The 15,703-nt window shown below is 45.1% G+C and overlaps 1 protein-coding gene across 1 annotated transcript; it reads left to right on the top strand.

Moving 5' to 3' along the window:
- The first annotated feature begins 8,240 nt into the window (after window positions 1–8,240).
- LOC139054548 (uncharacterized) lies at window positions 8,241–8,972 on the top strand. Its single transcript, XM_070531660.1, has one exon. It carries the CDS (start codon window positions 8,241–8,243, stop codon window positions 8,970–8,972), a length of 732 nt encoding a protein of 243 aa, XP_070387761.1.
- Window positions 8,973–15,703: the final 6,731 nt, after the last annotated feature.

Genomic DNA, 15,703 nt, shown 5'->3' with positions numbered 1-15,703 from the left:
TGTAAAATGACAAAAAACAACAAAGCTGGTAATGAAAAGTACATTGTAAAATTAGGAATTATAATTTTGTAGTCTCTATCATGCAATAAAACGCTTCGTTTACTGTTGAAGAAAGTTTGTAGGTTAAAATTGCGCTTACTACGGCGCCTCTGGCGGGAGATAATGCGCTCAACGGGGAACCTTTTTATTTGGTGTACTATGCCTGTTTCTTTAGCAGCGCCGCGCGGTCGATTTTTTCGCCCTCTGTGGCCATTTGTTGAACTTGAGAGTGTACTACCCCTGGGAGCACGATCGAGGCGCAGCAGCCAGAAACCCAGTAAAGCCACAGAACACCTGGCAAACTGTGCAAAACCCCGTTTCCGTTTCCTGTTGTACAGCGCCACCCGTGGTCACATACTTTAGTTCACGACGCCACCGCTACGCTTATTTCCGTAGCACTGTGGAAGGTACAGTTTCCCTTCTCTAAATTTGTATAGGTGTTCTGTGGTTAGGTCGTTTCTCTCTTGCAGCGGAGCGCGCGCGCAGCAGCCTCTCTCCGACTTCGCAATCATACGGCCACGCTTCGTTCGTTCTCCCGAGGAGCAACTGGCCTACGAGAAACAGCGCCGAGAGCAGGAGCGAGAGAAATCACGGGAAACATGTATAACTTAGAGAAAAAGAACTGTACCTTCCGCAGTGCAACAAAAATAAGAGTAGCAAAGGCGTTGTGAACCAAAGTATACGACCGAGAGATGGCGCTGACAAAATCAACACTAATATCGTCATCATCATTACGTAGCGAGCACTATGGCCGCTGCGGTAGCTCAACGTGGGGCTCGTCGCGCTGCTCGCTCGCAGGTTCTGGGTGTTTTGGTGCCGCTTTCGGAGTAGCGATCGTGTGTACGATACTCTAACATGGCTACAGATATCTTTAGCATGTCGCCAAATGACCGAGAGGTCTCAGCTGCCCCCCAAAAAAACAAAAAAAAAACACTTGAAACAAGCAATCTTAGAATGTTTATTGTCAATGCTGAATGAAGAAGTATGTGCTCACAGTTTTCGTACAGGTCAGGTGGACTTAATGCTGTCAGCCACTACGTTTACAGCATACAAAAACAGATAGCCATCTATTTAATGGAACCTACAGCTGAAATCGCGCGAAGTGCTCTTTTCCGCGAGGCGATAAAGCAGGGAGAGCGAAGCTTCGGACAACAATATTTATGCTGGGCTATACTTGTACTTGTAGTCACGTACAGTGCTGCTTGCCGTGTTTCATACAATGAGTATATTGTCGAAGTTCTACGATTTCAGCTAGATTAAATAATAAACATAAAAAGTGTTCGGCAATGGTGTACTGTCAGCAAGATAAGCTCGAGCTGCAGCGTCCCATTGTTTTCATACCTCATTGGCGAGAAGCACGAAATGTAGGATGAAAAAACGTTACGCTAAATTTTACAGCACGCATTGTCTGCTCTTGACACTTATACTGCACATTTTGTGCTCAAGTGCGGCAGTAAAGGCTTTGACACAAATGGAGTACTCGTACGAAAGCAATTAAGGAACGTCGTGGAGACAACAATACTAACAATGACTTCTGCAAATATTGCGTGAACAAACAAGGACACTAATCAAACACTTAAGTAAGCCCAAATAATGCTCCGTGGAAAATGCAATTTACGGTGTCATGGTGAAAACGCCTTTCTGTTTGTGTTTCAAGCAAGCCAAATAGATTGCAAGCAGATGAACTCTTCATCTGGGTAACAGAGGTGAGCAAGGGAAGCCTCAGCCTGGAGCCAACCTCTGAACAAGCAAACATATTTGTGAGGGCCGAGACGAAGACAAGTTCGAACACAGAGGCTTCCCTTGCTCGTCCACTGTTGATTGGCTGAACGCTGAGCCGAACGTACTCCGAACACATTTCAAAAACTTTTTGGGAACACACTATGCTCAGATTTGTCATCTGTTGTTTGAAGAGAAAGAAAAATTATTTTTAGTTATTTGTCTGTTTGAGAAGTGCTGAATAGACCGATTTTGTGAACATACGTTTTCTAGCTATCTCTCACCGTGCAGGGCTAGCCTAGTTATGGACTTCATGCAAACTGTACATGAACCGTTTGTAGTTAACAAATGTAAAATAATGCTCATATCCATATCTAATTCTAATCCTAGCACTTGCCATCTTAACAAGCTTCCCTTAGACTTCGTCATGTCATATAAATATCTGGCTGTACACGTCACCGACAACTTAAATTGGACCATTAATGTAATATACGTCTTTAACAATGCTAATCATATGATTGGCTACTTACGGCGCAACTTTTACAAAGCACAGTCTACATTAAAATTGCAGCTTTACAATACTCTAATACGCTCGAAACTTGAATATGCACCTGCAATATGGGATCCCAGTCGCGTTAATCTTGTTACTTCGCTTGAAGTAGTAAAAATGACTCGACTCGTTTCATTCATTCTAATTATAAATGTACTGCGAGTATAACCTCAATGAAAACTAAACTAGCACTTATTTCACTAGCCAACCGTCGTAATGTAGCCCGTCTTTCGCTATTTAATAAAAAAATTCCATCATACGACACTTCACGACGACTTCATATGCGGCCTCAGTATGCTTCAAACCGCGTTCGATCATCACAGTAAGGTAGGACTTCATTCATGTCACGCGAAGTATTTCCTTATATCTTTCATTCACCGTACATCTCCAGGAATGTGACTACCTTCACTCAAGTATCGTAGCCACACCGATAACAAACTTTTTCGCAAAACATTAGCTAACATTGTATAGTCTCGATTGTTACTATATTACCGGAACTCACTGCACTTGTCTGTTTGCTTTACTCTACTACTTTGTCACCATTCCCTCTTTAATGTCATATGGCTCTGAGAGTTTTTTATGTAAAAAAAATAACACACCAAATCAAGAGTGACCGCCAGAGTTGCAGTCATCACGAAGTATCGTTTCCTCAAAATCGCAATGAGCGCGTTTGGTCATTTCAAAGTTCATTGCATTTTCATGTAAGAAATTGTTGTGAGGGCACATGTGATACCTGGAGGTAATGCCGTCAAGCTGATTTACAAAGAGCACATGACAGAGCCTGTGGATTAGGAAGTAGGAGCTTGCTGCATTATTTCTGTTCTGGTCATCATGGCTATAATGACTAGAAAAGAAACAACTTGGGACTCAGCATGTTACTTCACCGTTTGTGACGAAACGCCCTTAAAAGCAATGAGCTTGTATCTAAAATTTTAGTGTTCCCACTCGATACAATAGAAAACTGTAGACTGCTGCTTTCCTCATAGAGCTCGCACCCCCCTATATAGTAAACTCGCAAAGATTTCATGGTGAGGCACATACTTCAAGGGGACCTGTTGTCATTATGACGACCGTTGAGCTTCTTACGGTTTGGCATGGGGAACTTGCAGACCAATAATCTATTTTGTCTGTCTTTCTGAAAAGAGTAATGTTGAAGCTATGACAAACATGCAAACAAACATAGTGAAGCAAACGTTAGTCCAATAAATAAACAAACCACGGTTCTAGTTTAAGTGTTCAGAAATGTATCTTGTGATGATTTCGGCCCTTGATGTTACTTGCAGTGGTAACACCTTCACTCTTGTATCCAACGTACAGATACAATAAAGTCCAAAGGAGTGAACAAATATGAGCAGCGTCTTTGAGGCTGGTGTCGAAAGAAAAAAAAAAGAGCCTCTCTGGGTCCGGACAGGTCGCCAATGGAAACTGACCCTTTCAACCTTTAATTGCCGAACTCTGCCGAGTGAGGCTAGCTTAGCAGGACTCTGAGGAACTATATGACATGGTTTGGAATATAATCGGCCTTAGTGAGATTAGAAAAACTGGTGAGGCTTATACATTGCTGAATAACGGCCATGTCTTCTGCTATAGAGGTCTCCAAGACAAGAAGCAATACGAGGTAGGATTCCTAATCCATAAAGATATAGCGGGCAACATTGATGAATTCTACAGCATTAACTAGAGGGTAGTTGCAGTCGTAATCAAACTTAATAAGAGGTATAAACTAGAAGTAGTACAAACCTACGCTCCAACATCCAGTCACGATGATGATGAAGTGTATCACTGTTATGAAGATATTGAATTAGCGATGACAAAAGTGCAAACTCAGTATACTGTAGTAATGGGCGACTTCAATGCGAAAGGGGTGAAAAAGGAGGCTGGTGAACAAGCAATTGGCAACTACGGCGTCGATTCTAGGAACGCTAGAGGAGAGATGCTGGTAGAATTCGCATAAAGGAATAATGTTCGGGTAATGAACACCTTCTTCAGGAAGAGTAGCAACAGAAAGTGGACCTGGAAAAGCCCTAACGGTGGAAGAAGAAACGAAATTGACTGCATACTTTCATCTGGTCCCAGCATAGTGCAGGATGTAAAAGTGATAGGTAGGGTAAAGTACAGTGATCATAGCTTCGTGAGGGCTAAGGTTCACCTCAATTTGAAGAGATAAAGAGCAAGATTGGTCAAGAAGAAACATGTCAGCCTAGAGGCAGTAAGGTTAAAACTAGACAAAGTCAGACTGGTACTTGCAAACAAATATGCAGCCTTAGAACAGAGAGATGAAGATCACGTAGAGATAATGAATGAAACCATAACTAGGTTGGCTTCAGAGGCAGCAATTGAAGTGGGAGGGAAGGCACCAAGGCAACCAGTAGGCAAGCTCTCCCAAGTAACAAAAGACCTAATAAAGAAACGACAAAGAATGAAAGTGTTCAACTCAAGAGATAAGATAGAAATAGCGGAACTCTCAAAACTGATCAACAAGGCGAAAATAAATGACATTCCAAACTATAACGTGAGAAAGACTGAAGAAGCCGTAAAATTTGAACGCAGGCTGAAATCAATGGGAAAGAAACTTGGCATAGGACAAATCGAGATGTATGTTCTGAAAGATAAGCAGGGTAATATGATCAGCGATCTTGAAGATATAGTAAACGCAGCGGAAGAATTTTGTACTTATCCTGACTCCTCTGGGTACTGTACAGATACCTCCATAGAAACAGTAATGAACAGGATACAGAAACTCATCCTATAGCTAGCGATGAGGTCGGAAGAGCCTTGCAAGACATGAACGAGGAACAGCGGCAGGAGAAGATGGCATAACAGTTGATTTAATGAAAGAGACATAATGCTTGGAAAACTGGCGGCCCTTTATACGAAGTGTCTATCGACTGCAAGTGTCCCAGAAAACTGGAAGAATGCAAACATTATACTAATCTACAAAAAGGGAGACGTTAAAGAATTGAAAAAAAGGGCCCATTAGCTTACTCCCAGTATTATATCAAATATTTACAAAAATAATCTCCAATAGAATAAGGGCAACACTGGAGCTTAGTCAGCCAAGGGAAGTATCCCTTCCTGAAGCCAAGGCTGACTTTAGGAAGGGATATTCTACAATGGATCACATCCATTTGATTAATCAGGTTATCGAGAAATCCGCAGAGCACAATAAGCCTCTCTATATGGCTTTCACAGATTACGAAAAAGCATTTGATTCAGTAGAGATACCAGCAGCCATAGAGGCATTACGTAATCATGGAGTACAGAAAGCTTACGTAAATACCTTGGAAGATATATACAGCGGTTCCACAGCTACCTTAATTCTACACAAGAAAAGCAGGGAGATACCTATAAAGAAAAAGGTCAAATAGGGAGACACAATCTCTCCAATGCTATTCACTGCATGCTTGGAAGAAGTATTCAAGCTAATAAACTGGGAAGGCTTAGGCGTAAGGATCGACGGCGAATATCTCGGCAACCTTCGGCTTGCCGATGACATTGTTCTATGCAGCAACAGTGCAGAAGAATTACAACATATGATTGAGGAGCTTAACAGAGAGAGTGTAAGAGTGGGGTTGAATATTGATATGCAGAAGACAAAGATAATGATGAACAGCAGGGCAAGGGAACAACAGTTCAGGATCGCTAGTCAGCCTCTAGAGTCTGTGAAGGGGTACGTTTACTTAGGTCTACTAATCACAGGGAATCATGATCATGAGAAGGAAATTCAGAGAATATAAATGGGTTGGATCGCATACGGCATACATTGTCAGCTCATGGCTGGAAGCTTACTATTATCATTGAAAAGGAAGGTGTACGATTAGGGCATTTTACCAGTGCTGACATATGGGGCAGAGACTTAGAGACTGAGAAGGATGCTTGAGAACAGGTTTAGGACCGCGCAAAGAGCGATGGAACGAAGATTGCTAGGCATAACGTTAAGCTACAGAAAAAGAGCGGTTGGGATAAGAGAGCAAACGGGTATAGACGATATTCTAATTGACATCAAGCGAAAAAATGGACCTGGGCAGGTCATGTAATGCGCCCGTTAGATAACCGTTGGACCATTAGGGTTACAGAATGGGTACCAAGAGAAACGAAGCGCAATCGAGGACGGCAGAATACCAGGTGGAGCGATGAAATAGCTTTTTGTGGCTGCTCCTTCCTTGTGTATTTGTTCAAGGAGAATAAAATTCAATTCAATTCAATTCAAATTAGGAAATTCGCGGGCGCTAGTTGGAATCGGTTGGGGCACGGCAGGGGTAATTGGAGATCGCAGGGAGAGGCCTTCGTCCTGCAGTGGACATGAAACATGCTGCTGATGATGATGATCATGAAAGTTGCGAAAATGCACTGGAGCTAGCTCTTCAATCACCATGACAGACTGTGAATGCGCTTCCAAGCACTTGCTATATGCGTCCGCAACAATCAACAACATTCTGCCTCCTGTGGGGCTAGCGAAGTCTGCATGAACTGTGTCCAGAGTAGAGACGCGAAGTGCGCAAAAAACGGGAAAATTCCCGAAAAAAAAACAGTTTTTTTCCTGTTTTTTCGGCGCAGTTGGAAAAATTGGCCAAAATTTGCGCGGGGAAAATGTACAGAAATAAAGCTTCGGCGACACCCAGCGTTGAACGTGAAACCGAAACGCTGAACGCGAAACTGAAACGTCGCACATAATACCTAAACACCAAACGGCGGCTGACCACTCGCCATCGACATCACATAATGTCAGCTCCAGATTCAGCGTAGCTTCGTCGTTCGGGTGCGGTTTCTCATGTTTTGGTGCCCGTTATTGTTCAATTTTGACTTTCCCTCGTACACTTGTGCAACCTGTGGCAAAAGACCGCATATAAAGCTGTGTGGAAGCAGATTCTGCAATGGTACGGCCAATTTCCGACGTGTGGATGCACTTCACAGTCGGGGAGACAGTCGGCGGGAAACGGGGACCCGCTGTCTGTAAGTACTGCAACAGCAGCTACGCTTTTCCGAATGCAACTCGCCTTTCCAAGCACATTGCTAAGTGCGTGAAATACCCAAGACAGGAAGTGACACCACGAAGCCGCTCTCGCAGCCCTTCATGTAGCAGTCTCAGGTCAAGCGAACATAACGGCGCGGTAAGCAGCACAGCAAGCAGCGCAGCCTCAGCGACTGGAAGGGTTACTCACTTCGTCGATACGATGACACTTCAAGCGCAGAAGAACGCCGATAAAGCGTTGGCAAAGGCCATATATGCTTCCAACTCACCGTTTTCCTTGATTACAAATCACTATTGGCAGGCAGCATGTAAAGCACTCAGACCATCTTACAAGCCCACGAGCCGGTACAGCTTGGCTGGTCCACTGCTCGACGCTGAGTACGAGGCGGCTACCGTATCCGTGAATAATTATATTGAAAAGGCTTCATGCATCACCCTTGTCACTGACGGCTGGACTGTCGTCGAAGGAGAGTCAGTTATAAACTTCGTACTCTGCACACCATCGCCATTGTTCTTCAAGTCAATCAACACCGGCAACAACAGGGCATACTGCGGCCTATATGGCAGAAGAAATCTGCGCTGTTATGGAATCATTTGACACCTCAATGGTAAAGGCTCTGGTAACCGACAATGCCAGCAATATGAAAGCGGCATGGGCTCTTGTTATTGAGCGATTTCCTCATGTTACAGCGATTGGTTGCGCCGCATACTCGCTGAACCTGTTGATGAATGATCTCCTTACTCTTGGCACAATCCACGATGTGAACAAGCAGGCGAAAGATATAATCGTATACGTGAAAAAAAACCACGTGGTGTTGGCCACATTCAAGGAAATGCAGGAATCGAAGTACGGCGAAAGTGAGCTGCAGCCTGAAGCTTCCAAGCAAGACAAGGTGAAGTGGTGTCTGTCTCTCCTTTGAAAGCCTCTTGAAAAACAAGGTCTTGCAGGAAATAGCTATAATGGAAAACTTGAAGTTCGACAAGACTCTTAGTCTGGTCGTTCTGGACGAAGAAGAGCTCTGGGTCGCATTGAAATCATGCCATACTCTGCTGGAACCCATCGCAAAGGCTATCGAAGCTGTAGAAGGTGACGGGGCCCTGTTGTCCGACGTCACAAACTTTTTTCACAATCTAGCGGAGGAGATTCACTCGAATTTGCAGCGCTCTGTTCTTTCGCAGAGTGAACGGGATCTAGCTGAAAAAGCCTTAAAGACACGCAAAGTGTTTCGAGTTAATCGCGTGCACTGTGCAGCAAACCTACTTGACCCAATATACAAGGGGAAAAGTCTGACTGACGAAGAAGTCTTGTCTGCGTTTGACTGGATCTCGGAGCGCATTACGCACATGAACCTAGAAGTTGGAAAAGTGTACTCCGATGTGGCAGAATACAGGACCAATTCAGGCATATGGTCAAGGTCCGGAATGTGGGCTCCTGCTAACCACATGCCTCTTTCAACCTGGTGGGAGGGAATCTGCACGAGTAAAACAGTGATGCCTCTGGCTCGAAACATTTTACAGATTCCACCATCATCAGCTGCTTGTGAGCGGAACTGGTCCGACTTCGCCAACATTCATACTCTGCGTAGGAACAGGCTGCGTAATGAAACGGTGCAAAAGCTTGTTTTTGTTCACGCACATCTCAACATAATGAAGAATGCTACAGATGAAGCCAGTGATACTGACTCTCAATAAGAGGTAGAACTTCATCGTTTTACCATCTTGATCAATGTTTCCATAGTCGAAGCCACGACGAAATAGCCATAGAAGTGACATTTCAGTGTTCTTTGTTCCTTGTTTGAACTGCCGTAACAATTCTAGGAAGCCGCATCGATTCACAGAGAACCGAACGCGTTCACGGTGATACTTCTGGTCTACCTTCCATCTGTTAAACCCTGCATTCGTTTGTGAAAAGGCAGAAAGCATTTCACTTCAGTTATTTACATAGTGAGAGTTATGGCTTTGGACATTTGGCAAGAAACTACTGCCATATGCTAAAGAAAATTTGTTATTTTCCATTTCTCGCAAATTTCGGGAAAAAACGTAAAAGAAACAGGTTTTTTTCCGATTGCTCAAAATTTCCGAAAATTTTGCATCTCTAGTCCCGAGGCGTTGGGGAACGTTTGCGTTCCCCAACGTTGTCAACTTGTTGGCAACAAGTTGCGCAGCTTTTAAGAAGCCTTTCGATATCTGCGACAGCGTCTGGCGACCAAATGTGACTTCATGCGCATGCCTTCACGGCCAGAATTCTGCGGTTGTTTACATGTGCAAGTTCAAGAAGGTAATTTATTGCCCTTGTTGAAATTAGCACCCGAGAGTCTCTAGAGACAAGGCACCCCTCCTGCGCTGAAAACTGTGTCCCAAGTCTCTTGTACAATGAAAACTGATCCTTGCACAGCTTATTAACTTCACCGTTTGAGACAGCCTCCACGATTCCAGACAAACCCGAGTCCTCTTCCGTCATTCGCCCGCGTTGACGGGGTGAAAGGTCGAAACTGGGCGTGCTCGGCAACATGAGCATGTCTCCCGGGGAATAAGGCTAATTAATTTGTGCCTGTAGCGGAAGTCTGCTGAGAGCGGCCGCATTTCGCTGCAGTCGGCCAGTCCCCTACACCAATTGCTAATCATCATCATCATTATCAGCCTGTTTTATGTCCACTGCAAGACGAAGGCCCCTCTCTGCGATCTCCAATTACCCCTGTCCTGTGCCAACCGATTCCAAGTAGCACTCGCGAATGATTTGTATTCCTGCATTGATAATTTAAGGCACCGTTGCGTCATCCTTAGGGAAAAGACGCTGGGTACCTGCTTTGTTTCACCCATCCAGTCAACGGCTGAGGATCCGTTCTTATGATCACGTGCTGGCCAGAGATGTATTTATGAAAACGACTGGTGCTGTAGATACTGCAAAATCTTTATCGAGCTGGGAGTAGTTCTTTTCGGCGTTTCCTATGGAGAGTTTGCAAAGCGAAAGCTGTGGGCGCTTCTCGGCCAAGAGCGTCTTCCTGAACGAGGGCGGCACCGACGCCATACGGCGATGCGTCCCCGGACAAGAGAAGGGGCCCCGTCTCGTCGTAGTGAGCGATTACTGTAGATGCGTGGATCGTCTGTTTAAGCCTTTTAAAAGCGCTTGATGCTTGCTCTCCCACCTGCAGGGCGTGCTATTCTCTACGGCCCTATGAAATTCCACCCCACTACAATCGCTCCGCTCTCTAAAAAGCGGTCGTAAAGTGAAACGGCCCAGAAAGGCCCTTAGGGATGCCCTGTCAGATTGTTAAGGCGCCTAAAGTATAGCCTCAACCTTGTTTTCTGTTGTGTGAACACCATTGGCGTCAATTCGATGCCCCAGAGACTCATGTGAAGTGATTCCGAAGTTTTACTTTTCTTTCTCGAGGCATAGGCCTTTCTCAGCATCCACAGAACCTGAATTAGACGCTGTGCTTGCCGATTTGCGCCTTTCCCACTGACAATAATGTCGTCAAGGAACACTTACCCCTGGAATTCCAGACAACGTTGTCTTCATCATGTGCTGAAAGATAGCCGGTGCTGCGGAAATCCCGAACGGGAGGCATTTTACCTCGAACAGTCGTTTTGTGGTGTTCACTGTGAGCAGTTCTACTGTTTCGTGGTCAGCCTTCAGTTGCTGATATACTTGATATAGATACAACGTTGAGAAAACGGTTCCACACGTAGCTTTGCGAACACTTCATTTGTAGTTGGTAGCTGGTAGATTCCTTCTTCGCTGCTGTGTTGAGAGTGCACCTGTAGTCACCGCATACACTGAGTAAACCGTTGTTCTTCCGAACGAGGACCAATGGGGCTGCCTATTCGGTATGCTGGGTCGTTTCTAGGATGCCAGGGTGCTGTAGACGATCAATTTCGTCATCCATTCGCCCTTGCAGCACCAGCTGATCCGGACGAGCCTTGCAAAATTCCAGCGTGACGTAGTCTTCAAATTCCAGGTGAACCCAAGGACCTGTATAGCTGCCGATGTCTTCCGTGAAGATATATGGGTGTTCTAGGACCTCTGTATTCTCCGGCGCTGGCTCTCCCACGTGGTTGATCCCATTCACCTGAATCTGAAGTGCCGAGAACCAATCTCTTCCTTGGAGACGCACCCGGTGCCCTTCATCACCAACAACGGTAGCACATAGTCCTTTGATCTGAACCTCACATGAGCTTGCGCGAAGCCCAGGACGCGTAGCTCTTCACTTGACCATGTGCTCAAGTCGATCGTCTCGCTGGAATGTCGGGGAGAGTTTTTCTTTCCCGTTCTGTAGTGTGCGACCTCTCTTATCAGGGAGCAAGCCTCACCTGTGTCCACCTCAAACTGAGGCGGCTTCATCTCCACTTTCACGTCTACGAGGAACTTAGGAGATTGTGTTCGTGCACTCACTGCGTGCAGCTCGTAGCAGGATTCACTGGCAAGTAGTAGGTTGGCACTGTGCGCCACTTACTGCTTGTTTGCTTCTGCTTATTGCCGGAGTGTGGGTCCTTGTTTTTTGTCGAAATGCAGATACCCTCGACGTCACCTTTCGTGGAGCAGAAACGCCACACGTCTGTCTTGAATTTGCATGTTTCAGGATGGTATACGCCATCGCATCGATAGCAATGTTGTACGGACGAATGATTGCTTTCTCGCTTGCTCTTCAACGTCCTGGTAATTGCTTCCGAGTTTAAGGCGTGGTGTAAAAGCGACGCACCACCGCTCCTCAGCTGGAGGAAGTACTAGCGCGGCAGCAACGGGCAGCGTTGCTGCCCACCCCGCGTCGTGTTCCGAGAATCTTCCGTTGCTCCCATTGTCTCGGCCACCGGACAGGGGCCGAACGTTTGGCCCCTCGAACACATGAGGCTGTAGCCTGAGTCTATTGTAGAAAATAAACTCGGTCTGTCTTTTGACACCAACAGATGAATTCCTTTCACGGATGGAGCCAGACCCAGTACGTAACAGACATCGCCCTAGGTGTTACATTGCTCTTTGTTAAACATAGCAATGCTTTCGACAAGTCTCAGCAGTACAAGACGTTTATATCACCCTGAAAAGTACATAATCGCTGTTTATACGGTTTGTACCGTTATATGATGCGCATGTCGTCACTCTTGTTTAAATATGATGTTAAGCGGATTACTTGCCGCATACAGAGCAATCATACTCTTGTAATTGTGATGATCAGAGGCTAGCGATAACAATCCTAATTATTCTGATAAATATTCCCATTATATAATACGTTCGGAAGCAGTCGCATTATCGTCTGCATAGCAAAAATCGCGAGGCGTTAGCGTCAACTACTCAATCAAAGTGGCGATGTAGGCTACGACATACACTGCTATCCCTGGGACAAGTTCTTCAAAAGCATCGCTCGCTCGCTCCTGAACAAAACAAGCTTGAGCTCATTTCGTAGTACGCCTTCGGGGCGGAGATCCTGGAACTACCTGTGCATCCGGAATTTCTGGAAGAATTTAAACAAATAAATTACGAGTCGTTAGTGTTACACTCGTGAATATGGCGATTTCTTATGCAAGTATTGTCTGCTTCAGTCAGTGAGCCGCCCAAAGGGGCCGAATTGGCACTAGTATACATCACAGACTACCTAAAAAGATGTGCCTAAAATTAAGAAAATGATGTATATTTAATAGTTTGCTCTAACGCAAACTATTCCCAAGCAGTGGGAAGATATATGAGTTGCCATTATTTACTGAGGAGGATGTGAAAATATGTTACATGGCCTATTATATTTCTGGTAAGTGATTTTGCGCGTAGGTACGGCCAGCCAGACAAGGCAAGAACTTCATTTTAGCCGGAGTAAAGGAAGTCGTACACTGCAAAAACAAGTTTTCTGGCGCAAAACATATTACTAAATATTACAAAAAAACTTACTTTTGTTGGCGTTTATCTACCTTTAATAATTGTTTCATTGTCTGAATCACATTGCAAAATTACTTCTTGTTCTTGAACAAAAATTGCGAAATTGAATTGAATTGTGGTGTTAGTACGTGCCAGAGGCACGACTTGATTATGAGGCACGCCGTAGTGGGCAACTTCGGAATAGATTTGCCCTCAAGGGAATCTTAGGACCCGATCGATCCCGCGACCTCGTGCTTAGCAGCGTCATACCATAGTACGAAAATTTAGTTCTTTATATTTATTCAGTTGATGGTGTCCGCCTGTACGCGCTGACGATATCAGTTTATTTTTTAGAAGACTACACTTAAGGCCCAATTTCGAAACTTTCCTCTCCATGGGCCGCTTCCTAACCTTACGTGAAGTTCTGTAACCTATAATCCACATGGGCGAAACAAATTTATTGGGAAAGCTCCCTCCACCCGTCCTCAAGAAAGGAACACCTTCCTTAGGTAAGGAATAGATTCTATGCGCTTGGGTTCGAGTTTGCTCTTCGTGAGCTACATGTGAACGTCTTTAATGAGCCAGCGTCGCTGGTCAAATATTTTTATGTGAAATAGTTAATATTTAAAGCACACGCTATTTCCTTATTTCCGTCGAAGACGAACGCACGTAAGGACACATTGCAGAGGGTAACATGGAGGCACCCATCAAAGGGAGAGCCGGCCGGTTACTGCCTGCTTCGTCGATGCACTGTTATGAGCCGGAAATTTTTGTTTTTAATTATATACTACCTGCTCATAGCATGAGAACAAATTTGTATGAAGCGTGTTGGCCGTAGTATGCGGATTGACACACACACGCAAAAGAAAGACGGAAAAGCGGCCACTTGTGTGCCCAGAAAAACCGCGTGATACTATTGCTTGAACAATATGGTTGTTGCCTTTAGAACGTTACAGATTAATTCTACGTCACTTTCATAGAACGAAAAGGGGCTACACGTATTGAAAACTCAAGATAACTCATGGTGTCTGGCTCATATTGTGCGTAAAATTAGGCTTTAAGCTTGATTTATTGCGAGAGATCCAGACCTTTATTGCCGAGAAAAGCAGCCTCTTATTCAGAGAGAAGGTGACAGTGAAGTGCTTAGAATGAATCCTGAAGCGAATTGAGACTTTCTGCAAACGCGAACTGGATTTGAATGATTCAGTTCCATAGCAGGCTTTGTATACACCATCATGTTCTAATTCGAGAAAAACATTCTCCAAGGCAGATCATCCGTTGACGATTTTGCTTGAGTATCCAATGTGCGTTTTATCATGTACTCGACAGAACAACATTCAATAGTTTTGACTACTTGGGCCACGACGATATCTTTAATTTCTTCATAGATGCATTCCTGGGCCGCAGCATAGCTCGAGTAGCTGGCCAAGCAGCTGCCGAGCATTATTTGCCAGAGAGTGTCGGCTCTGGCAGATCAAACAGCCTACTGCGCAGCGGGCGTCGGCAGGTGCCACAAGTGTGGGAAAATTCGCCTTCTTATCGAGAAGGCCACGGTGTTGCGTAGCTGTCACGCCGGTAAAATAGCCGTCTGCTCTTACCTCCTCTCAAGCTACCGACGCTCAATGCTGCCAGAGGCTGGCGCAAGTATGCGGCATTTTAGGCGCCATCATGGACGGGACTTGTATGTACAAATGAATGGACGAATTTATTTTCATAAATATCCAAAGAAGTCCGCGTTTGGATTCTGGAATTACGTGTCCTTTAATAGGTAAGCAACGTGGCGGCTTTAGTCTGCCGCGCGTGCTCATCCTCTTTGGCGACACTGGCGCTCGGGGATGCAGCCTCCGCCCGGGGTGCGGATATAGCCTCGACGGCAGGTGCATCCGACCACGCATTGCAGGGTGCAAGCCTGAGGCGGTGGTCGACCGCAGACGCGCGGGCATGCGCTGCCGCACTGGTTGAACACCTCGCCTGCTCGGCAGCGACGTCCCCGAGAACCACCTGCGTAGGCCGTATGCGCCGATTAAAACAACACGCGCAAATGCATGACCGGCGTGACAGGCATTTGAGCCAAGAATACGAGTTATCCGACAGAGCACCGTAGAGACAGAACGTGCAGAAACGATATATCTGGAAATCCATGAATTCGGGGGGTATTCCTGCAAGTTGTTACTTCAAGTTACATGCAGCAGAAATTACCAAGAGGCTACAAACAGCATGTATTTTGTTTCCTGTGGGCAATTTGTACGTTTTCTATCCTTCTTTCTACTTTTGACCTACTTCCAGGCATACACAATTGACCTTTGAAATGTAAAGCGAACGTTTCTGGCGACACTCGATTCGTGCCTCGTGACGTCTAGAATTGTGTCATCATAATTAACATCTTCATTAGGTGTAAATTACTTATTTGACGGTTATTTCAGCAATCATGTATAACTATTGCCATTAATGACGGTCAGCAATTGGCGCTCTTACTTTGATCTTGCCACACATAGTAGGACGCGGTGAGATATACAATCTATTTATTTATTTATTTATTTATTTATTTATAAGTACTGCAATCCAGAGTTCGGGTTTTAGC

This window comes from Dermacentor albipictus, chromosome 1 (genome assembly GCF_038994185.2).
Source record: "Dermacentor albipictus isolate Rhodes 1998 colony chromosome 1, USDA_Dalb.pri_finalv2, whole genome shotgun sequence".
NCBI lineage: Eukaryota > Metazoa > Arthropoda > Arachnida > Ixodida > Ixodidae > Dermacentor > Dermacentor albipictus.
Note: the sequence above shows the minus strand (reverse complement) of the source record. Positions and strands in the feature narration are given on the sequence as shown.

Coding starts and splice junctions, on each gene's coding strand:
- LOC139054548 (XM_070531660.1), top strand. CDS start 8,241: ATGGAAAACTTGAAGTTCGACAAGACTCTTAGTCTGGTCGTTCTGGAC.